We start from the raw sequence: 22,527 nt of genomic DNA on the forward strand, positions 1-22,527 counted from the left end.
TTTGCTTTCCCCCATTCTACTCTGTAGTCCTCAGTGGCTATGTGCTAAGAAATCAAACCTTTACTCATTTCTTCTATCACCCCAACCAGAAACTCCACTTTGTGCTTTCTTGATACTGGGGTCCATTTGGTTTTCACTTAAGGTTTTTGCCTTGTCTGTGACTCACCTACCACTACACACACTTAGTCCTGACTCTGCCACTTCCTAACTGGGGCTCTTCCTCTGGAGCTTTTCTTTGATCCGTAAAAAAACTTGGGTTGGTAAGTCTAAGTAGAGAAGGAAGGGGATGGACATGCAGGGTGCAATAAGATAGGTCAAGACAGGACTTTCCTAGTAAGAACTATAGAAACACTGCTTTGACAGTGTGCTGACTTGGTGTGCAACTCAGAAGAGACTCAATGTAGCATATGTGGGTTTTATTGATACTGCACCAGGTTGACATCTGCTCTAGCTGCTGTCTCAGGTTTTCTCTTCTTGGTAGTACCGATGAAACTTGTAGAAGTTCCACCACCCTCATGAATTTGATCAAATCCAAATGACATTTTAACGGCAGTGAATGTTTTCTTTTAAATTAGCAACTGTAATTACCTAGATCCCCTATTCCTGTTTTCCTCTGCCTCATCTGCTTGTCTCTTCCTATAAGTATCTGAATTAATTTTCCAGACTAACCAACTCCATTCTCTCAAGAACTAGAAAGCAAGGAGTATCAGACCCACACAAAGAGTAAATACTTTAGAGCGTATAAAGCTGCTCATTCTTTATTTGGAAATGGAAGCAAAGCTCTGAGAAGTCAGGTCACAGTGATTGTGGTCAGCAGCAGGACCACCCACAATGTAAGGAAGTTTGGGGTCTGTGCTCTAGGTTTTCCCAGAGATGCCTTAGGGATACCATCAAAAACATTAAGAACTTCCTTGTTCAAGGCTGGGGCTTATAACTTCCCAGGCATGACCTCTACAATTGATGGATGCTCTTGACCACAAACATTCTAGTGTCCATGACAACAAGGACCTACAGCTTGTGACAGTGGGTATTTCCAGCTCACTGGTAACTTCCTGGAGGCAGCAATATCTTTGGCAGGAAGCCATCTCTTCTGTCACCTTGGCCACAAGGCCCTGCTCCAGGCCTTGAATTGATAATCCACAGGAGTGGACCCTTCTCCTGAGTCATTCCCTCCTGGAGAGGCAAGGATAGAAGAGGGCAGCTCTTAGGACCCATTGGCACCCTCACTGTCCATCCCTGGCCTGGAGGTGCTGGCTCTGTCCTCTGGTGCTTTGGCGGTGGGCCTTAGGTCTGGATGCCTGCACGACAGCCTGGGCACCGGAAGTCGGCCTCCCTGGCAGCCTGAATGCTGCAACCAACACAGGCCACGTGGAACCAGATGTCACAGCCATCACACTGAACCCAGGCCACTGTCTCTTCTTGGGGTAGGCAGCAACAAGGGGCTGCACAGGGCTCCCCGCCCCCAACTGCAGGGGGAGCCCTGGGGTTGCTCATTGGGTGCTTCCGAGGACGCCCGCGTCGATTTCTGAAGAAAGGGACACAAAAACCAAGGTCACTGGAAACCTGCAGAAGCCTGGAACGTCCCCCTAGATAACTGCAGAGGGAACCCATAGAGATTCACTAGACTAATGGTGAATCTGGCTAGCACAGCTAACCCAGATTTTGTCATCACAACAGGTGTTCCACCTCCCACCCCCACCACCCAAGCAGATAGGTACATCTCAGCCTAGGGCTTTTAAAAAACCAAAGGCAGTGAAATAAAGCCAAGTTGACTTACCCACTGGGTGTCATTGGGGTTTTTTCTACACGGAGTTTCTTCCTAGGCTCCGGCAGGACTGGTGAGGGGCTCTTGGGAGCCTCTCTCTCATCATCCAGTTCTTCCAACACGCGGTGAGCTGACTTCCTCCGGTTTCTTGGGGGTGGGGCAGAAGGGGCAGTCCCCACTTCCCCGGTGGGAGTGGGACCAGGCGGACTCTGTGGCCCACCCCCACTCCGTGAGAAGGTGAGGGGCTGGGAGTGGAGCTTGCTGAGGCTGCCAATGGAGTTGAGGATCAGGGTTGCTTTGGGGGCTGGGGAGAGGGTGCTGAGGGGACGCTGTGGAGCCCCCTGGGAGGGCAGCATGGGCCGGAAACCAATCCCGGTTCCCTCTTCTCCCCTAGACCGCGGGGTGGTAATGGCAGCAAAATCTTGAGGTTTGACTCGGACTTGCTGAAACAAGTAGAACTCTGAAGGGCTGGTTCCTGGGGGCCCTTCAGGGCCAAAGGTCAGAAGATCACCATCACTCAACTCCAGCCTGTGACCCCTTGGGAGTCGGACATTATTGACCAAAGTCCCTGTTGATTGTGGGGCACCAGACAGATACAGAGAATGACAAAAACAAATGACTGGTCAGCAGTGGAGAAATCTGGTCCTGTCTGGTTTTCTGGGGAATACGAGGAAGAACACATGCATGTCATGAAATCCTTACATTCTAAGTCCCTCAGTAGTAGGTGTCATCAGATAAGAAACTCCCTGTGAGCTAAGAATATTATTATTTTTCCTTATGCTCTCCCTCAAGGCACATGGAATGAACTTCCCTCAATCCACTGAGGTCTGGGTCTCAGAGACGCTCAACTCTCAGCTCCAACTCAGCACTTATCAGCATAGCTCAGACTATCTGGGTTCAAATTCCACCATTTACCTGTCATGTGACCCTGGACAAGTCAGCCTCTTTATGTTTCATTTTCTTTGTAAAATGGGGCATTTGTGCTCACCTATATTTAATGCACATAAAACAGTTCTTGGCTCATAATAATAAACAGGAAATTAATGTTGGCCAGTTGAAATTATCCAATACCCACAACACTCCTCACTCACAAAGACATATTCTAGGAAACTAAGACCTAGAGAGGTGGAGTGGCAGGTCTGAGTGACGTTACCAGGGGCCAACAGCAGAACTCATGTAAACCCAGGCCTTCTGAGGCTGCCTAACTGCCTCCAAGTCAGGGAGTAAGGCACATGTCCAGATAATTAAGATAATTCAACAGATTTCACAACTGCCCTAAGGCAAGAACAAATGTCTAAACAATCTAGAAACTGAAGTCTAAGCTTGCCCCCTCACCACCCACCATGGTCTCAGAACAACCCCACTGTGATGGCTCCAGTCTGTGGATCTACCTCCCACCCCCTCTATGAGCTAAACAGGATCAGCCCCACAAAGAGCTTCTGACACTGCACATTTCTGGTGGAAAGACATAAGTCTGCATGACAACCGTCCATCCAACCTGATGGGGAGTTTGGGAGGCCGGCAGAATCCCTGTTGGGTCTTTTAATTCATTATAGCCCAGAACTGCGACTGCCCCAGCATAAGGCTGCCCTGCTCACTCCTCACCTTGGCTGCTGTGGTTCTCCAGGCTGACCCTCCAGTCATCACCCTGGCGCTCCGCATGCAGCTCTGCGTGGACCCCAGAGATGAAGCCTGGCTCGTGCTGTGGCCGCAGGGTCACATCACAGAGATCGGCCCTGCAGCCCAAGCGGTAGGTGCAGCCAGCTCCACTGGGTGGGTGGAAGGTGTGGAGATCGACACCCTTGCCGACCCCAATGCGCAGCAGCTGGAAGCAGGGCAGCATGGGCGGGGCCCCCTCGGCACCACCACTTCACCTCAGGAATCCATCACCTTGTCCACTCCCTGGGCCGTGCACAGCTGGCCTAAATTCACTTTCCGTGTGACGCAAACTTGAGCTATGTTTTGTGCAAGTTCGACTTTGAGCACACTCCCTGAGTAGGGCAAATTCAGGGTGCAGGGAGCCTAGGATGCGATGTAAAATTGGCTGTCAACAGCTTTGCAACTGAAAAAATTTGGTTAAAGTTCCAGTGTAGTGCAAAATAGAACGCGTCCTGTGGCACGAAGTTGAATCGGATTCTCAGACCGCAAAATATTCCAGGAGCCTTCAATCTGGGCAAGTCAACAATACATTAGGCAGTTTCTAGGGAAATTAGAACTGTAGGTGTGTGTGTGGCGGGGGGAGGGGTGCTGCTTCTGTGTGATATACTAACTTGCCACTTCAGTGTAATTTGGAGAAGAGAAGCTTCTTCCTGTCAAACCTGCTTTTCCTAATAGAGTAACCCTCCTGCTAGCTCACGCTTCACTCTTCTAAACCAATCCCTCATTCATAACTAGCTAGTTTGAACCCCAGTGGGAAGCGTACTCAGTCACCCCTCAAAGGCAGTGCAAACGGGGCTCTACGTTGTCCAACAAGGTGGAGCTAAACCCCTGCTTTCTGGTTTCTCCAGGTGGGATAAAAACAGAGGAAAGGGCTTCCCGGGATGATTCAAGACAAATCCAGCCTTTTCCCTCCCCGCCCCAGCCCGGATTCGTATCTACCGCGCTGTGCAGTCTCGGAATGGTTCCCTCTCCAGGCAATGCCAGCTTATGCCGCAGCCCAGGACCTCTCGGGATCCGGCCGGGGTTGGTGCTCCTGCGGCTGTTTGACAGCGAAGAAGCCCGGGCCAGGAGGGGCGCGGCCTCCGCGCGCGGGCATCGCTGACCCCGCCTTCGGAATTCCCGGGTCCGGACTTCGAGCGGAGTGAGCGCGTCCCCCGAGCCGTTTTTGATTGGCCATTTCGTTTGCCCTCCTTCTCTCCATTGGGCGACGCTCTGGGATCTCCCGCCTTTCGCTTTTTCTGATTAGTTCACAAGTTTTCCCGGGTTCCCGGAGTTGGGAGGAGCCGCCAGGGCGCGGAGATGCCCCTAACGCCTTAATTGGGCCTGGCTTTAGACACTACTGCGCCTGCGTGCGCCTTTTCCCCGCCTCCTTCAGGAGTGGTAACCCTACAGGCTTAAGAGCGTCCCGCCAACCTGCCCGCTTTGCGCAGGCGCGGTTAGGGACCCAAGCGGCGACTGGGAGCTAGGTGTAGGGGGTGTGGCCAAAGGGCTGTGGGGGTCTCTCGCGCTGGGTAAGGGGCATTCGGGAAGAGTCAGTTGGGGGCGGGAAGGGGCTGAGAGGGGGTGGGCGGAGGGGTGTAAGGGCAGGGTAAAGGAACAAATGAGGTGGTCAGAACAGCCTTAGAGCTCAGCGTCCAGCAGGGCGAAGACTCAGGAGGATCTGGGGGAGAGGAGGGAGGGAGTGTAGGCTACTGAGACATGAGAGGGTGAGGGGCCAGCATAATTCCTTCAGGATAAAAGCAAATAGTGATGTAGGGAGGAGTAGGGATCCCAGATTGGGAGGAAAAATAGATGAATTCGAGTGGGAGGGTGGGGAGATCTTAACAAGCCCTCTCTCTGCTCTAGGACTCTGGAGAGGCAGATGGGAGGCAGGAATGGAAGCTGAAGGGACGATAGAGAGAAACTGAGTGGAAAGTTGCTGGCACAGTTTGGATGAGATGTCCGAAACTAGCTGGCTTTTCTGCTAAGGAGTCTAGGCTGCCTGGATTCCCCCAGGGGTTCTGGGGAGGTATCCTGTGCTACATGTGGCCACATTCATCAGGGGCCAGGCCTTGGGCCAGCGCTTTGATAGGGAAGGACCCTGGAGTCATGGCTTGGTGGTGTCTGGATGGGCTTCCCCAAGGCCTTGGTGAGCCATGGAGAGAACTCTGGAGACTGGGCTCACGGCCCCTGCATCGCATACCTCAATTGTCACCTTCATTCAGGAACTGCAGAGACCATAGAAACTTAAGGAGGAGGGTAAAGGCACTATCCAGAATTCTAAAAGTATGAGTAAAACTTAACAGCCCCTCAGCCTGTCTCAGTAAATTCTCTCCACCTCATGGCTGTTGCCATAGTCTGTCAGGAACTAGACTGAGACAAGCAAGGGATCTTGGGGTACTTCTGCTTCTTTTGGGAAATAGGATAAGAAAAGCTATGAGTTGGATGGACCTGGCTGTTATTTAAGGATTATGACTTTGTTATTGTAGGGGCTCTCTCTTTGGAAGAAGGCCTGAAAATTGAATTGGAGTGTCCTTGTTTCTCCTATTGTTCAGGGGGTCATAGATGGCTGTACACCGACTCTAGAGACTTCAAATAATGTGGAGATGTTTCGACCTTCAGGTTAGTGGGATCTGGCATGGGGACTGGTGATTGTGTCTCCCTGGAGAACTGAGTACCTTTGTCCTTATGATTCTTTAGGTTCCACTGGGCTGATTCCCCCATCCCACTTCCAAGTTCGGCCCCTTCCAACACTGCCGAGAATGGCTCCCACATGGGCCTCAGACACTCCCCTGGTCCAGCGCCCAACCCATCAAGATGTCTTAGAGAGGCGGCCAGACAACCAGAGACCTCAAGTGACCATGTGGGAACAGGAAGTTTCTGGCAAGGGGCAGGAACCAGAGTGGAGAGGCAGGTACGATCTAATGTAACTGTTCTCTTGGACTTGCTTGCCAGTGAACCTTCTTCACTGTAATAGAGTCCTTACCCTATTTCAACCCTTAGTTCCACAATTTGTTCATTTTTTCCAGAAGCAATTGTTGGTGTCTACAATGCATAAATAATAGCAGTGTGCTAGATGCTAGGGACAAAGATAACAAAAATAAATAAGAGATCCTGATATCAAAGAATTTTAAATCCTAAGGGAAGAAATTGGTTGACCCATAGCTGATTGTACTAAGTGTAGTATAAGGCAGGCTGAAGAAGTGTGGGCTGGGACACAGACTGGGTGCTGTAGTAGTATGAGTTCATCTGGTGGAGCTGGCCATGCTCTCTGTCAGTGTGTTGTCTATGAAAATTCTTGATGTTTCGTGTGAGTCTTTTCCCACATGTACTGGACCATCCTTCTGCCATTTTGTTCTTGAGTAGGATTGCAGTTGGGTCTCCGTGGGACCCTGTCAAAGGGAAAGAAGCAGGATGATGAAAGAGGAGTGTGAGAGCGTCAGGGGATGGAGACTCTCTGTGGCTTGTTTGGCTACCCCCTAGGGGTCCTTTGTCCAGTCACTTAATTTCTATAGGCTACAGATCCTGTAAAAAAGTACTGGGGAGTCCAGTGGTTAGGATCCCAAGCTTTCACTGAGAAGGACATGGGTTCAGTCCCTGCTTTGGGAACTAAGATCCCACAAGCTGCACAGCACAGCGGAAAAAATAATTTTTTTAAAGTGCTTTGGTTCTGGGCCTCAGTGAGGGAACTGTGTCAAGAATCATCTTATAAGCTGGTTTCAGCTCTCTAGAGGTTGGGACTTTGTGATTTATTGAGGTGCTGCCCTCTCAGACTTCTCATGCAGGATATCTAACAGTTAAATAATCTTAACTGGCGCCTGGCTTTGCCATACTGACACTGGAAGCCATCACCTCTCTTTGTACCTCCATCAAACTTTTCCCTGCCCTTAAGTCAGAATTCAGCAGTCTCAGTGTCCTTCAGACTTCTCTAATTCAGAATGCATAGCCTAATGATGTGCACGTGTGATGGTTAACACGTCTGTCTGTATATTGCCTTCGAGAGAGGTTATGGTCCATGAACTCAGCTAGCTTTTCAAGTCCTGTGGACCCAGATATGCTTAGTAGGGCTGCCTTGAATGATGATGGTGATGGCATGCAGAGATCCCCATGGCCCAGCTTCATTCCTTGCCATCTCTGCGCATAGGAGCAGAGGGATCCTCTCTTCTTCTCCTGTCTCCATTTATGCCTTGGCCACTCTCACCACCAGACTAACCTGTCTCACCTATGCTAACCTGTCTCTGAAGGTGCACGGAACTGGCAGGGTCACAGGCCCTGAGCCAGCAGGCTGAGCTGATCTCTCGGCAGCTGCGAGAGCTGCGGCGGCTGGAGGAAGAGGTCCGGGTGCTACGGGAGACCTCACTGCAGCAGAAGCTGAGGCTGGAGGCTCAGGCCGTGGAGCTGGAGGCACTGGCACGGGCGGAGAAGGCTGGTCGTGCTGAGGCCGAGGGCCTGCGTGCCGCCCTGGCTGGGGCCGAGGTTGTCCGGAAGAACCTGGAAGAAGGGAGCCAGCGGGAGCTGGAGGAGGTTCAGAGGCTGCACCAAGAACAGGTGAATTTGGATGTGGGGAAGGCTCGGCTGCCCAGTGGAGCTGGGTGGGAGCTCCCCAGCAAAGAGCAGGCTTTGCCGAAAACAGTGATGAGGTGTTTGGTGAAGGTAAAAAAATACAGGTGACCTGGAAAGAGAGAGAACTTGGGTGTGTTGGTCTTATTCAGATTGCCCTTTTCTCCTTAGACTCAGGTGACCTCCCATCACCTGAAACCCTGCTTCCTCTTCCAGGGGGAAGTAGTTTGTCTTCCTACTTTACTCCAGGTACCCAGTTCCTCTGGGAGCATTGGGAAGGGGAGTGAGGGGTGTGAGAGGGGTCCTGAGGTGGACTGGGAAGGGGAGATTATTCAGTCAGCAGGCATACATCCGTGCTCCCTCTTTGCCATTCCTGAGACAAGAGCTGGGACACTGGGGTGAGCAAATCAGTCAACTCCCTGTCCTCGTGGGTGGAGCTGACAACCCAGTGGAAGACACACACATTCAGTGCCTTATTTAACTATAATTAATTAACTGTGATTGGGAGAAGTACTATGAAGGAGGACAAAGGAGCCCCACTGGTCTAGAGGCTGGGGAAGGCCACCCAACCAGTCGATGTGTTCGGAAACGGAACTGTAAAGATACTGAAAGAAAATGAGGGTGAATTCCTTTGTGATTTGGGAATGGGAAAGACTTTCTATCTATGAATCAATCCAGAGCCATTAAAGGAAAGATTGATATATATTGACTTTATAATACCAAACTTAGGAATGACAAAGTAGAATCAGAGGGTAAATCACGGGCTTCCCTGGTGGCTCAGCTGGTAAAGAATCCGCCTGGAATGCGAGAGACCTGGGCTTGATCCCTGGGTTGGGAAGATCCCCTGGAGAAGGAAATGGCAACCCACTCCAGTGTTCTTGCCTGGGAAATCCCATGGACAGAGGAGCCTGACACTACAGTCCGTGGGGTCACACAGCGTCAGACACGACTTAGCAACTAAACAACAACAAAAGGGTGAATGATAAGCTGGGGGAGAATATTTCCAGTTCATACCACAATAAAAAGTTAATATCCCTACTATGTAATGTGTGCCTAGAAACCGATAAAGGAAAGACAGCTATCCAGTCGAAAAATGGACAAGAGAGGTCATTCAAAGAAAACTCTTTTCAGTTCATGAAAGATGCTTAATGATAAGCAGTCGACATTTGTGTTAAATCAAAGTTGGCTGGTGGGTAGGCCTGGGGGGAGGCGATGGGGCTGGTGCATGTAGATGTGCATGGGAGGGGGCCAGAGAGGCTTGAGCACAAGCGACAAGACGGGCCCTGGGGCTGTGCTGGAGGGTGAGGCCTTGGGCCTGTTCAACTTTATAGTTTACCTTAAGAGCAGTGGGCAACCACTGAAAGGTTTCAACAAGGAAATGACATGATCAGATTTGTATTTTGTATGTAGAAGTTTTGTGATTCATGTCCAAAAAGCTCACAGTGACTGTGGTACGGAGATAGGGCTAGAGGCAGGCAGGCCGGAAGTGAGGGCAGCCACTTCCACTCCTTCACCCGCCACAGCATGACTCCTTCAGCGTATCTGATACCTTTACCACTGCTGGAGGTGCTGTGAGAAAGAGACAAGCTCCCTGCCTTCCTGGGGCTTCCTTCCGGATGGCAGGAAGTAGATAGTAAGCAGGTGCAGAAGCAGGATCATTTTGTAACGAGAAGTACAGGAAGGGCATGAACAGATGACAGGACTGGGTGGTGGTGGGTGGGGAGTAGCGGCCCCGGGAGGCGATGTCATGGAGATCTGAGGATCTAGGGGAAGCAGGCCTCTGGGTAGACTCTGAGGTGGGAAGGAGCAGACTTTTGGGGCGGGGGGCGGATGATGAGAGAGCACTGTGGCTGCAGCAGAGTGGGCAGTGGAGAGACAGAATGTGAGCTCAGAGGCCAAGAGCTGGCAGAGGCCGAGGCCTGACACAGGCTTCACAGACCCAGGGAAGATGCTGGTCTGAACGCTGTGGGAAGCCACTGGAGGATTCTAAGACCGGTCAGGAGATCGTTGGCATTGTCCAGGCCAGAGATGAGGTGGTTTACCTCAGGCTGGTGGTCCTGGTTATGGAGAGAAGTGACAGTGTTCTGGGGGGAGGCCTGACAGGAACTGCTGACGGACTGGAGGGTGATGGGAAGTGAAGCGCCAAGGATGGTCTCTGTTTTGCCATGTGCAGTTAGATGATTTCTCGGGTGATTGTCCAGGGTCACAGAAAGTGGGAGTAAAGGCCAATGATGAAGCAGGGGGTGGGTTTGGAAAGCCCAGGTGTGGGCCAGCTGGCCCCTGCTGAGTCTTCTCTTCTCTCTGCAGCTCTCCTCCTTGACCCAGGCTCACCAGGAGGCCCTTTCCAGTTTGACCAGCAAAGCTGGGGGCCTGGAGAAGTCTCTGAATAATCTGGAAACCCGGAGGTCAGGGGAAACCAAGGAGCTGGCTGCGGCCCAGAGGGAGGCTGAGCTGCTGCGGAAGCAACTGAGGTGAGTTCTGGGGGGTGGGCGACCCCAGGAGGACCTGGCAAGTGGTGGGTTAGTGGGGAAATGGGTCTCCAGGGTGGCCCCCTGATGGCTACTCTGCTCCCACCCCAACCCTAGCAAGACCCAAGAGGACTTGGAGGCTCAGGTGACCTTGGTTGAGAACCTGAGGAGGTATGTTGGGGAGCAGGTCCCTCCGGAGGTCCGCAGCCAGGCATGGGAATCAGAGCGACAGGAGCTTCTAGAAACCGTCCAGGTGAGAGAGTGCCCGGCCTGGGATGGAACACGGGGGCTCAAGTCCTGGGCAAGGGGCCCTGGAGAAGAACACAGTCCCCAGGAGAAAAGGCAGTGCCATCGAGGGGTGCGCAGGTTGGATGCCACCCGAGGGCCACTGGCAGACCTGATGGAGGCGGCTGCCCTCTGTCCCCACCCCTCCCGCAGCACCTGCAGGAGGACCGGGACAGCTTGCACACCACTACCGAGCTGCTGCAGGTGCGCGTGCAGAGCCTCACACACATCCTCTGCATGCAGGAGGAGGAGCTGGCCCGGAAGGTAGGCCCCTGGCCCAGGCCCCTCGGCCCCTGTGCACAGGAGGGGTTGGTGTGCCACTCCCAGAACCTGCTGACATCTTTCTTCCCCTGAACACCTCTCCTTGCTGTGGCTCCTGATGCCAGGGCAAGATAGGAGAAACCTTCCTCTGCTCCCCCAGGATCCCCCATTCTCCCTGCTTCCTCCCTGCAGGTTCAGCCTTCAGACTGCCTGGAGCCTGAGTTCACCAAGAAGTGCCAGTCCCTGTTGAAGCGCTGGCGGGAGAAGGTGTTTGCCCTCATGGTGCAGCTGAAGGCCCAGGAGCTGGAGCACAGAGAATGCGTGGAGCGACTGAAGGGACAGGTTGCCTGGAGCCCACTTCCTCCAGTGCTCTCCCCCAGCTCCCTGCTCCTTGCGGAAGGGATGGCGTTTATTCACCAGATATTTGGGTGGCTCCCCTGTGCTGGCTTCACAGCCCTGAGCAAAGGTCCACAAAGACCTGCTCTCGTGAGGCTTACACTTTGTGAGGTGGGCTGACCTTAGGTAGGACGGCCACTTCCAGGAGGTAACAATGTTCAAGGACCGGTGGGTGGCATGGGCCAAGGCTATGGGTCCTTACGGGCAGGTCACAGGGCAGTTCCTCTAGATGTGGGCACATGGAACATGCTTCTGGAAGGAAACCCGGACTCAGACTCCATTCTCAAGAACTGGGCTTCTTGTCTGTCAGCGTGGCCTTTCAGAGATCTCTGCACCTGCCCCTGCCTTCCCAATGCTTCCCCCACCCCCACCTTACAGCTTTCTGCTCTGGACCTGCCTCCTCTCCTTTCCCAGGTGGCAGAGCTCCAGGAAAGAGTGGAAACCCAGTGCCAGGAGCAGGTCATCCTGCAGCGCTCCCTGCAGGACAAAGCTGCCGAGGTGGAGGTGGAGCGGATGGGCGCCAAGGTCAGCTTCTGAGACAGGCAGAGGCTGAGGGATGGTAGGGAGACCCCAGGCAGGGGATCCCTTTCTTTACCTCACCCTTCCTAGGCCCTGCAGATGGAGCTGAGCCGCACTCAGGAGGCCCGGCGCCGGAGGAAGCAACAGGCAGCCCCAGCGGAGGAGCAGCTGAGGCTTGTGGCCAGTGCTGTCAGCAGGTATCTGGGGTGGAGAGTGGGTGGAATAGCATTCCTGCTTCCCCAGCTTCCTGGGCATCTTGAGGTTTAAGAGCCTCGGGCAAGCGGGGCTGCAAGGCTGGTCGTCTGGAGGAAGCAGGGCTGGAAGTATCTAGCCCTGTAAAGTCTGTTTGTTTTTTATGGGGCACCACCCCCCCTGCCCCGCCACCTTGCCACATTCTCACCAGGGTCACTTGTTAGGACTCCTGCCCACTGCATGTTTGGCTGAGATGAGGTTAACTTCCTCCTGCAGTTAATAACAGCTTGAGCTAAACAGAGCACCTAGTAGGAGATGTAAGAGATGTGGGTTTGATCCCTGGATCGTGAAGATCCCCTGGAGGAGGGCATGGCAACCCACTCCAGTATTCTTGCCTGGAGAATTCCTTGGACAGAGGAGCCCGATGGGCTACAGTGCATGGGGTTGCAAAGAGTCAGACATGACTGAAGTGACTTAGCACAGCACAGGAGGATCTCCACTTTCAGAACTGTTCAAAGATGGGGAGTATAGACACTTGATCTTTCTTTCTTTCTTTAAAATTTTGCAGGCATGCCCTGTTGAGTTGGAAAAAAATTTAACCAATTTTTTTCTTTTAAAGTTGAAGACCCACAGGCGTACCTTGTTTTATTGTACTTTGCTTTATCATTGACAGATATTGCATTTTTTACAAGCTGAAGGTTTGTGGCACCTCTGCGTCAAGCAAGTCTATTGGGACTATTTTTCCCCAGCAGCGTTCTTTTCAAATTAATGCTGTCTTTAAATGTTTAGTTGTTTTTTAAGACATAGTGCTATTGCACACTTAGTGGACTGCAGTATGGCATAAACATAACTTTTATAAGCACTGGGAAACCAGAAAATCTATTCGACTTTTGCTTTGCGGTACTGCTTTGCCGTATTTGCTTTGTTGCAGTGGTCTGGAACTAAACCCACAGTATATCCGAGGTCTGCCTCTACTTGCTTACTAGATATTCCATCTGTTAATAAAGCGTATGCCAGTTTCCTTTTTAATCAGTTGCAAGCCTGTCTCTCATACCAACTTCCTGGGTGTTTCCTTCACAGCTTTTGTTGTAGAACCTTTAGAAACTAGACTGCTGAGAAGCACAGGTTTCTTTGCACAGGTAACAACCCTTCCTCGGCTTTGGATGTCGGCTTCAGCTTCTCTTTCCCTTGGGCTGATCCCCCTTCCCTACTTTCTCCATGTACATAGCAGCACAAGATAAAGGGGGTCGAGTCCTTTTGGAAATGAGGTGGGGTTGAGGATTTGGTGACCTCGTGTCCTCTCCAGCTTTCAGACCTGGCTCCAGGGCACCGTGGCCGAGGTGGAGCGTGCCGCAGCCCGGCTGCCCAGCCTCAGCAGCCGAGTCAGCTATGCCGTCCGCAAGGTCCACACCATTCGGGGTGGGTAGGGCGACTGCCAGCCGCGCCCTGCCCCTGCCCCTGCCCCACCAGCTCTCTCATCCTACACCTACCCTCCTGCCTCCTCCTCCCCGGTCTGAGCATCTCCTTACGCCCCTGTTTCCCCTCCTCTTTGCAAATGCACCTCTCACGCTCTCTGCCTTTTCTCCCCAGGCCTGATGGCTCGAAAAGTGGCCCTTGCTCAGCTGCGCCAGGAGAGGTGAAGTCCGGGCCACTTTAGATTTACTGGGGGGCAGGAGTGGGGCTTTAGGGTGTTGGTTGCTGGGACCTGAAAAACACGAGGATGGAGGAAGGATAAGGGCTTAGGAGTCAGGCAGCTGGGTGATTTCCCCCATCTCTGTTTCCCTTCCTGTCTCAGCTGCCCGCCACCCCCACCGACCACAGACATGAGCCTTGAGCTGGAGCAGCTGCGGGAGGAGCGGAACCGTCTGGACGCAGAACTGCAGCTGAGCGCCCACATCATCCAGCAGGAGGTGGGCCGGGCCCGGGAGCAAGGTACGCCTGGTGCTTCCAAGTCAGCGAGCACGAGCGGGGGGCCAGAGTCATGGGGCCTTGGGGAGAAAGAGGAGGAGGGAAGAGCTGGGGTCTAGGGCAGGGAGGAACTTGAGTGGGCACCTCCTCTTCCCAGGGGAGGCAGAGCGGCAGAAGCTGAGTGAGGTGGCCCAGCAGCTGGAGCAGGAGCTGCAGCGCACGCAGGAGTCCCTGGCCAGTCTGGGGCTACAGTTGGAGGCAGCTCGCCAGGGCCAGCAGGAGAGCACGGCAGAGGCTGCCAGCCTCCGGAAGGAGCTGACCCAGCAGCAGGAGATCTACGGGCAAGGTGTGCAGGAGCGGACAGGGGCAGTCCTGGGGTCGGGAGCGGTGGGAACCATGACCCCAGGCTCCCCTGATGCGCTGTGTGCACCTCCACCCCAGCGCTGCAGGAGAAGGTGGCCGAAGTGGAAGGTCGGCTGCGGGAACAGCTCTCAGAATCAGAGAGGAGACTGAACGAGGCTCGTAGGGAACACACCAAGGCTGGTGAGAGTGGCTGGGAGGCACGTGGGCTTCCAAGAAGGAGGAGGTATTAAGGCATGAGATTATTGTCAAAACTATTTTGAAAGCTTTTTCTCTTTGAAGTGTGCAATTCATGAAGTTATCAAGGAAGATGAATTCTCAAGTGGTAAACACACCTGTATAGCCAGTGCCCAGATCCAACAATAGCACTTGACCAGCCTCAGATCCCCCCAGCTCGTCCCAGTCACCCCCCAGTCACAGAGGCAACGTGACCTACCAACGATTACCCCCAATTCTTATTGGGAAGAATTTCAAACACTTGGCCAAGTTAAAAGAATCATGTGATGGATACTCATCTACCTTCTCCCGTTAGAGCAGCAGTTTATAACCTTTGATCACATTTCCTGTCTATCTGCATATTTACACATATTGATAACATATACATTTTGGGGGGCAGTTATTGAGAGTAAGCTGCAAACAACCTGACTATTCGGCTGCATCTCCCACAAGGAGAATATTTTCCTATGTAACCTCAATACCATGGTCACACTTTAAGAAAATGAACACAAAATCTGATATCCAGTCCCTATTCAGATTTCCCCTCCTGTCCTCCAGGAAGCTTCAGGGATGGGGGAGGTACTTTGGGTTCATAGATTCACAAGATTCTAGAGCATCAGCCACCCCTCCATCTGTACAGAAGAGACTGAATGCCACAAAGCGTCCGTGGCTCCCTGAGTCACAGAGCTGGGGACCCCGTGTGCCGCCCATCCTTCTAGGCTTGTGTTCTCAGTGCCTTGCAGCCTCTAGGCTGCCAACACCCATCCCCTCTGTGGCCTGGCTTTCCTGCAGTGGTCTCCCTACGCCAGATCCAGCGCAAAGCCACCCGGGAAAAGGAGCGGAACCAGGAGCTCCGGCGCCTGCAGGATGAGGCCCGGAAGGAGGAGGGGCAGCGGCTGACCCAGCGCCTGAAGGAGCTGGAGAGGGACAAGAACCTCATGCTGGTAGGAGGCGGAGAGACTGGGCCCTTGTGGGCTGGTTGGGGAGCAGAGCTGTGGAGAGGGGAGGGGGCCCTGCCTGGGCTCGGTGGCATTTAACCCTCTCCTTCCCAGGCCACCTTGCAGCAGGAGGGTCTCCTCTCCCGTTACAAGCAGCAGCGACTGTTGGCAGTTCTTCCTTCCCCGTCGGATAAGGGCGTACCTGCGGAGCCCAGCCCGAAGCCCTCAGAGTCGTCAGCACCCACACCCCCAGCAGCGGCCCTCTGCACCAAGGAGTCCATCAAAGGTAAGGGACGGAGGGCAGGGGGACCCTGGGAACCTTTCCCCCAGGCCCTCTGCAGGGCTTGAGCCTTGTTCTCTGTGACCCTGGAGGCCCACAGCCTGCCTTGGGCCAAGAGCTCTCTCCCTTATAACCCTCACACATCCGGTAGCTGTGCTGTTCCTCGGCACTGTGACTGACACCCTTGTCCACCTCCCGTCCCTCCAGGATCCCTTTCTGTCTTGCTCGATGATTTGCAGGGCCTGAGTGAGGCCATTTCCAAAGAGGAAGCCATTTGTGAAGGGGACAGCCAGACCTCCTCTTCAGTCTGCCCCTGACCAGCTGTGAGGACCAGGAGGATGAGGATGGAAGGGGAATGGGTCGGGAAGGGGACTTCCTCCAGCCGCCCTCAGGGACACCAGCCGCCAAGATGTCATGAATTCTCCCGTGGCTCAATAAAGATGACAACAGTCAGAGTCATGGTTTGGTCACTTCTTTCTGGGAATATAAGGAAGTTTTCTCCCCGTAGCCTCTCTTGTCCGGGAAGTGTGAGAACCAGTCCCTCATAGAGCTCTTCCTCTAGATGGTTCCTTTTTCAAAACCCCTTTCCTAGGCTGCCCAGGAGGTTTTTGGAGAAGCTCCAGGTTTTGTTTTATTCTTAACTTTTATTTTAAAACTACCTCTGGAAAATGGTCAGGGCAAGGGCACGAGGCAGATAGAACATTCACGTGCTCAGCAGGACTCACAGAGCCAGGCAGCGTCCTGCCTTGGGGGGCCACTGGTGGGTTTGATTAACGGGTAGGTCCCTGCTCCAGAGACACTTACCTTCTGGTGGGAGAGACAGACGACGGGCGGGTACCTACATGAACAAACGAATGTTTCAAACAAGTGCTGTGAAGAGGAAAAAATGACAGTGGCATGATAGAAACTAGCTGTGTGGGGAGGGGTGGCTTTAGATGAGGGACAGGCAGGGCTTCTCTCCGGAGGGATGTGCTGCTGAGGCCGGAGTGCTGTAAGGAGCGGGCTGTGCAGCCACCTGGGAGAAGCACCAGGACGGACAGGTCCTGAGGCTTTGGGGAGCCAAGGGAGGGTGCCGCAGGGAGAGGCCAGGCCTGGTGGAGCTTGGGTTTTACTCTAAGTCAATAAAAAGCCCCTGGAGGGACGTTCCTGGTGGTCCAGTGGCTAAGACTCTGCGCTCCCAAAGCAGGGGGCCCGGGTTCGATCCCTGGTCAGGGAGCTAGATTTCTACATGCCACAACTAAAGATCCTGTATGCCACAACTCAGACCTGGTCCAGCCAAATTAAAGTAAATAAATAAATAGACAGCCCTTGGAGTACTTTTTAAACTGAGAACAGCCACACAATTTGACTTACATATTTAAGAGACCCATCAACTGGCTGTGGAGGATGGGTTTGGGGGCATGGGATGAGGAAAGAGAGGAATGGAGTCTTTGAAAACTTGAGCCGCAGGGGACTGGTAATCCCGGGCACTGGGGAGCAGACCAGGTTGTGGTGGAAGTGAGTTCAGTTTTGGGCATTTGCTTCTGAGCGGCTCGGGAGATCCTCACAGAGGAGTCCTTGCTGCAGAAAAGTTCAAGGGACATCTCTGAGCGGCTCAGACCAGACAGACTGACGTCTGAAAGATGAGGGGAGAGAAGAGGGGCGCAGAGAGTTCCCACCAAGGACCAGGGAAGGGCAGTGAAGATGCTAGAGGGAGGAGGAAGAGGCTGAGGTGCCAGGGGGAGCTGAGGCAGCTTCTTCCAGAGCCTCTGGGTGTGACTGACTGGAACCAGCCCTGGCGTGGGGAGGAGGAATCGGGATGTCGTACTTCCTCCTCCACCTGCAGTCAGCCCAGGTGGCTCCTGGATGAAATTCCTCGTGTGTCACTACTTGGGAGGCCCCATTCGTGCCTGGAGAAGGTGTACGCTGGGGAGTGCAGATTCCAGGAAGAACTAAGCCCCAAGAGGGTTCACCCTGGGGCGGGTGAAGGAGGCTCGGTATACCAGCTGAGATGGCCCTGGCTGTGTCCCAGGTGTTCGAGAGAGCATCCCCGCCCATCTTCTCCCTCCTTGTCCCTCCAGTTGCCCGCCCTCTGCCCCGCATCCTGCCTTTCAGCCCCTGTAATTACATTGCTTCCCCACGCATGCTTGCTCCCATTCCTTGGCTTCCCGGGACCTGGAGGGATGAGAGGTAGAAGTCCCTGTTATTAGGGTTCGCTGCAGGGTGTGTACGAAGGGGGACATGAAAACAAGGGTGGGGTGACCAAGGTCTAGGTCATTGATAAAACCTGGGTGGCTGGGTCCCGAGCTGGGGGACTAAGATGAGGGACGCCACCGTCAGTGGTTACACATCAGCCGTGGCCTTCCAGACGGGTTGGACCAGTCCGGTTTGGACGCAGTTCCTTGTGTGACAGGGCCGGCCCCTCCCCAGAGATCAGCCTCTGCTCTCCCTCCTCCCCTATAAAGCCTCTTAGGGTTCCCAGGCTCCCAGACTCAGCTGACCCCTGACTTTGGGGTCCAGGAGATAGTCAAGATGCTCAACTGGAAACTCCTAGGGATCTTGGTCCTTTGCCTGTTTGCTGGAGGTGAGCTGGGAACAGAGGCCCGGAGTGTGATTTGGGGTAATGGGGGACAGTCAGGATGAGGCGAGGCTGAGATGGATGCGTAAGGAAAGGGAGATTCTGGGAGATCCTGGGAGATGCATGTGAGGGGATGGAGGTGATGTGAGCAGGTTCATTTTAGCACAGGATAGACTTTGCTGGTTTGGCTTTAGCTCCATGTGGTGATTTGGATCAGCATTCAGGTGTGCAGGCAAGTGTTAATCAGAGCTGGGGTCTCTGTTAAGGGGGAGAATGTCATTGTAGAGATGGGATCTGGGTGCCACATGGGGCCAGGGTGTAGACAGCTTTGGGACCTCAGACATGTATAGGGGTCCTCCCAGTGGGGTGTCCCAAACAGGGTTGGATGGAGCTTATGTGGGGGAAGGGAGGTCATGTCAGTTTAAAGTTGGTCCAGTCAGTAGTTCAGGACAGGGTTTCATGTCATTTTAAGATCGTGTTAGTATTCTGCGAATGCGTGGAGAGTTACTTTTGAGTTCTGTTTGTGAGATCAGCTCAGGCTGTGGTCCATCACAGAGAGGCGATGCTCCTTGGGTCCTACCTGCTGGGAGAGAGGGTCCCTCACAACCTCTTACCTTCCTCCTTCCTTCTGCAGGCATCTCAGGCAGTGGAGACCAGCCTTCCCCCTCATCCAGAGAGATCTCAGAGGAGGAGGGCCCTCCACCATTGCCTCAGGGCCCCCCAATCCCTGGTGACCCCTGGCCAGGGGCACCCCCGCTCTTTGAGGATCCTCCACCTCCAGGCCCCAATCGTCCCTGGAGAGACCTGCCTGATTCTGGAGTCTGGCCTCCTGAACCCCCTAGAACTGATCCCCCTCAACCTCCTCGGCCTGACGACCCCTGGCCCGCAGGACCCCAGCCTCCAGAAAACCCCTGGCCACCTGCCCCTGAGGTGGACCACGGATCTCACGAGGAGCCAGACCTTGACCCACCCAGGGAGGAGTACAGATAACGGGCCCCCAGAGGCATCCTGGACTTCTGCTCTCAAACCCATCTCTACCCTTCTGATTCCCCTTGAATTCTCCCCAATTTAGCTTAACTCCTTAATTCCTTTCCTCATTCCTTCAGTTTTATTCTGAAGATTTTGTGCATATTTTCTGTCCCCTCTTGAGATCGGAATTTAAGCCCCACTTTCCCTCTCCTTTTTTCTCTGACAGCATAATATCCCTACCTCCACCTCCCAGCTCCTCTTCCCCACCCCTGGAACTCAGAGGCAGGGCTGGCGGCACTATGTTCTCTCTACTGCCACCTGGTGGCCAACCACTGGGAACTGTCAGGAGCCGATGGTGCTTCTATGAAATGGAAAAATAAAATACCACGATTTCTTAATTTTGACTCTAGGCTGCTTCTTTGCCAATGAGCAGGTCTTTGAATGTTCAGATGCACTTGTCACAGCCACGAACCTACAGAGATCTGGAAGTCATCTGAGTTCCTGTCTTGCCCATATGCATAAGGATGGGGATTCAGCAGGAGAAAGGTTGGAAATGCAACTATCAAGAGATACAAGGAAATTCAGACCCATTCTGATATCCCTATTCTGGAGAATGAGAAACCAAGTTAAGTCTCTAGTTGGCGGTTTGCCTGCTCTGAGTGAACATGATAACTCTCCATGGGCTTTCATGGGCAACCAGATTTTAAGGGGGATCAATTTCCATGAACATACGTGTTCCTTCCTAAAATGAATCTTCTTGAGAACTGTGTTTTCCACCTGCCTCTATTAACTGTTCTCCCACTAGACAGAAGAAGGTTGAGCTCTCTCACCCACTGTGAAGTAGACCACAGTGCTCTTTCTGGAGCTGGTAAATGAAGTCAATGGAAAACAAGAATCAGCCCTTTCCATCTCATTAAGAGATGTGTTTTCAGTAAAATTTACTTTTTTGTTTAATCACTGTCAATATTTGTTCAGTTCAGTTCAGTTGCTGAGTCGTGTCCGACTCTCTGCAACCCCATGGACTGCAGCAAGCCAACTCCCAGAGCTTGCTCAAACTCATGTCCATTGAATCAATGATGCCATCCAGCCATCTCATCCTCTGCTGTCCCCTTTTCCTCCTGCCTTCAGTCTTTCCCAGCATCAGGGTCTTTTCCAATGAGTCAGTTCTTTGCATCATGTGGCCAAAGTACCAGGGTTTCAGCTTCAGCACCAGTCCTTCCAGTGAATATTCAGGACTGATTTCTTTTAGGATTGACTGGTTTGATCTCCTTGCTGTCCAAGGGACTCTCAAGAGTCTTCTCCAACACCACAGTTCAAAAGCATCAATTCTTTGGCGCTCAGTTTTCTTTACAGTCCAACTCTCACATCCATACAGACTACTGGAAAAACCATGGCTTTGACTAGACGGACCTTTGTCAGCAGAGTAATGTCTCTGCTTTTTAATATGCTGTCTAGGTTGGTCATAGCTTTTCTTCCAAGGAGGAAGAGTCTTTTAATTTCATAAAAATTGTTGAGTTTTGATCCATTGCATCTTTTAATAATTGTAATTTTAAATCCAGGACAGAGAATTGTTTTTAATACTTACAGTCTTATGGTCACACAAAGTAAATTTAAATTTATGTACATATTTTTGTTAGAGATATGCAATAAAAGACTTTCCAAAAACACACTAAAATTAAAAAAAAAGTGATGCAATGGAGAAAAAAATATTTCATTAGGATAAAACTATAGGGGAAATGAAATGGAAAGAGGAACTAAAAAGAAAAATAAATGAGGTAAATTCGCTGACTGGCTAATGGATTTGTTCACTTATTAAAAGGATGTTAATGAACATGAAAGGGCTATGCGTTATATTCCATCCACTAGATTTAAAAGAGTAATATGGCTTTCTAAATATATAAATATTTACAATTCCCCAGAAAGTGTGCCCTTTCAAGTACTTAAACTTAAGATTAAAAATGTTAGTTGTTGACTTTAAAATGTGTAAAGGGTACATAGTTTCCCCAAATTCTTTCAGAGTGTATTTGAGCAGGAAAGCTGGAAGGGGTGGGGCCTAGAGATCCCAAAGACCTAGGGTCAGTCAAGTGGCTGGCTGGGTGGGACTGAAGAGGGGCTAAAAGAAATGAGGGTTCCCTGACTTTAAAATCCACCCCTTAGGGCTCAGTTTGTTTATGTGATAATTCCCATCAAAACCTACATGTGATTGGTTTGAAAAACAAAACAGAAACAACAAAAAACCATCTAAATTGAGAGTTTGGAGGTTGAGTGTATAATTTAATAAGCTTCAAAGTAGACTAGATTCAACCCATTCATTCAATCGTTACCTCATACTCCATATATCCTCCAATGTTAGGTGCCACAGGGTAAGACAATGAATAAAAATATACAGTTCCCACTCTCAGGAAGCCAAAATTAGGTCAGGGGAGACAGAATCTACATGCAAAGTTAAATAACAATGTCACAGACTGTAAGGGTGCATTAACTTCCTCATTACATGAGTAAGCATCATAGTAAAAAGCCTTGGCAGTAAACGCCATGAGTTCAGAAGAGAGTCGCCCTGGAGCAGCTGGAGTAGTCAGGGGAGGCTTCCAGGAGGAGGCCCCGAGCGGGGCGCGGCAGGAAGGCCTGGTGCCAGAAGGGACGACCCGCCAGGAAGGGGCGGACGCGGGTTGCCGGCGCAGGAGCAGGCGCGGAAGCTCGGGCCTCGCAGCCCCACGCCCACTCGGTCCAGGACCCGCCCTGAGCCTCCGCCCTGAGCCTCCGCCCGTGTGCGTGCTGTTTCCGCGGCCTGGAATAGTCCTCCTCTCCCCACCCAGGTGCATTTATCTTCCGCGACGCCTCTCCCGCGCTGCTCCGCACCCTCACCGGCTAAGTTATGCGGTGCAGGTGTGCCTGGAACGGATCTTGGCGGGGGGGCGGGGCAGTGTGTATTGCCAGCTCCCCTCCCCTCCCAGGCTCTGAGACTCTTGGGCAGAGACTGTCCCGCGCATTTCTTCTCGGCCCATTTTGGTGCCTACTGCAGTGCGCTGTCACTATCAGCAGCCCACCTGTGCCTGGAAATCTTTCTCCCCGGCATCGTTCGCTCTCCCACCCCGCAGCCCTTAATGGATGACAGACAAACAAGAGTATCAGTACTCTAGTCTTCTGAGCCCAGGTTACCCTCCGTGAGACTTCGCTTGGTTCCACGCAGTTGCTTGGCCTTCTTCCCTTCCTGG

The 22,527-nt window shown here is 52.5% G+C and overlaps 3 protein-coding genes across 10 annotated transcripts; 2 read left to right on the forward strand and 1 right to left on the reverse strand.

Moving 5' to 3' along the window:
• Positions 1-728: 728 nt before the first annotated feature.
• TCF19 (transcription factor 19) lies at positions 729-4,691 on the reverse strand. 2 transcript variants are annotated; one of them, XM_061398536.1, is made up of 4 exons: positions 4,364-4,691; positions 3,371-3,787; positions 1,778-2,333; positions 729-1,525 (listed from the first exon to the last, which is right to left on the reverse strand). In XM_061398536.1, the coding sequence occupies exons 2-4, from the start codon at positions 3,606-3,608 to the stop codon at positions 1,285-1,287; spliced, it is 1,035 nt and encodes a 344-aa protein (XP_061254520.1). In that variant the 5' UTR covers positions 3,609-3,787; positions 4,364-4,691; the 3' UTR covers positions 729-1,284. The 2 variants fall into 2 exon arrangements, with proteins under 2 accessions (XP_061254520.1, XP_061254519.1); XM_061398535.1 differs by having other exon boundaries at positions 3,371-3,934.
• Positions 4,692-4,843: 152 nt separating this feature from the next.
• CCHCR1 (coiled-coil alpha-helical rod protein 1) lies at positions 4,844-16,241 on the forward strand. Of its 7 annotated transcripts, none has more exons than XM_061398533.1 (18): positions 4,844-4,935; positions 5,893-6,025; positions 6,104-6,317; positions 7,648-7,951; positions 10,271-10,434; positions 10,549-10,684; positions 10,870-10,980; positions 11,170-11,319; positions 11,788-11,898; positions 11,983-12,089; positions 13,391-13,503; positions 13,675-13,720; positions 13,880-14,016; positions 14,150-14,338; positions 14,434-14,535; positions 15,361-15,512; positions 15,621-15,792; positions 15,994-16,241. In XM_061398533.1, exons 2-18 carry the CDS (start codon positions 6,010-6,012, stop codon positions 16,101-16,103), a joined length of 2,334 nt encoding a protein of 777 aa, XP_061254517.1. In that variant the 5' UTR covers positions 4,844-4,935; positions 5,893-6,009; the 3' UTR covers positions 16,104-16,241. The 7 variants fall into 7 exon arrangements, with proteins under 7 accessions (XP_061254517.1, XP_061254518.1, XP_061254512.1 ...); XM_061398534.1 differs by having other exon boundaries at positions 4,846-4,935; positions 5,959-6,025; XM_061398528.1 differs by lacking the exon at positions 4,844-4,935 and adding an exon at positions 4,987-5,689 and having other exon boundaries at positions 5,959-6,025.
• Positions 16,242-18,241: 2,000 nt separating this feature from the next.
• Positions 18,242-19,710, forward strand: PSORS1C2 (psoriasis susceptibility 1 candidate 2). Its single transcript, XM_061398538.1, has 2 exons — positions 18,242-18,349; positions 18,978-19,710. Exons 1-2 carry the CDS (start codon positions 18,298-18,300, stop codon positions 19,331-19,333), a joined length of 408 nt encoding a protein of 135 aa, XP_061254522.1. The 5' UTR covers positions 18,242-18,297; the 3' UTR covers positions 19,334-19,710.
• The last annotated feature ends 2,817 nt before the right edge of the window (positions 19,711-22,527 follow it).

Source organism: Bos javanicus, chromosome 23, assembly GCF_032452875.1.
Source record: "Bos javanicus breed banteng chromosome 23, ARS-OSU_banteng_1.0, whole genome shotgun sequence".
NCBI lineage: Eukaryota > Metazoa > Chordata > Mammalia > Artiodactyla > Bovidae > Bos > Bos javanicus.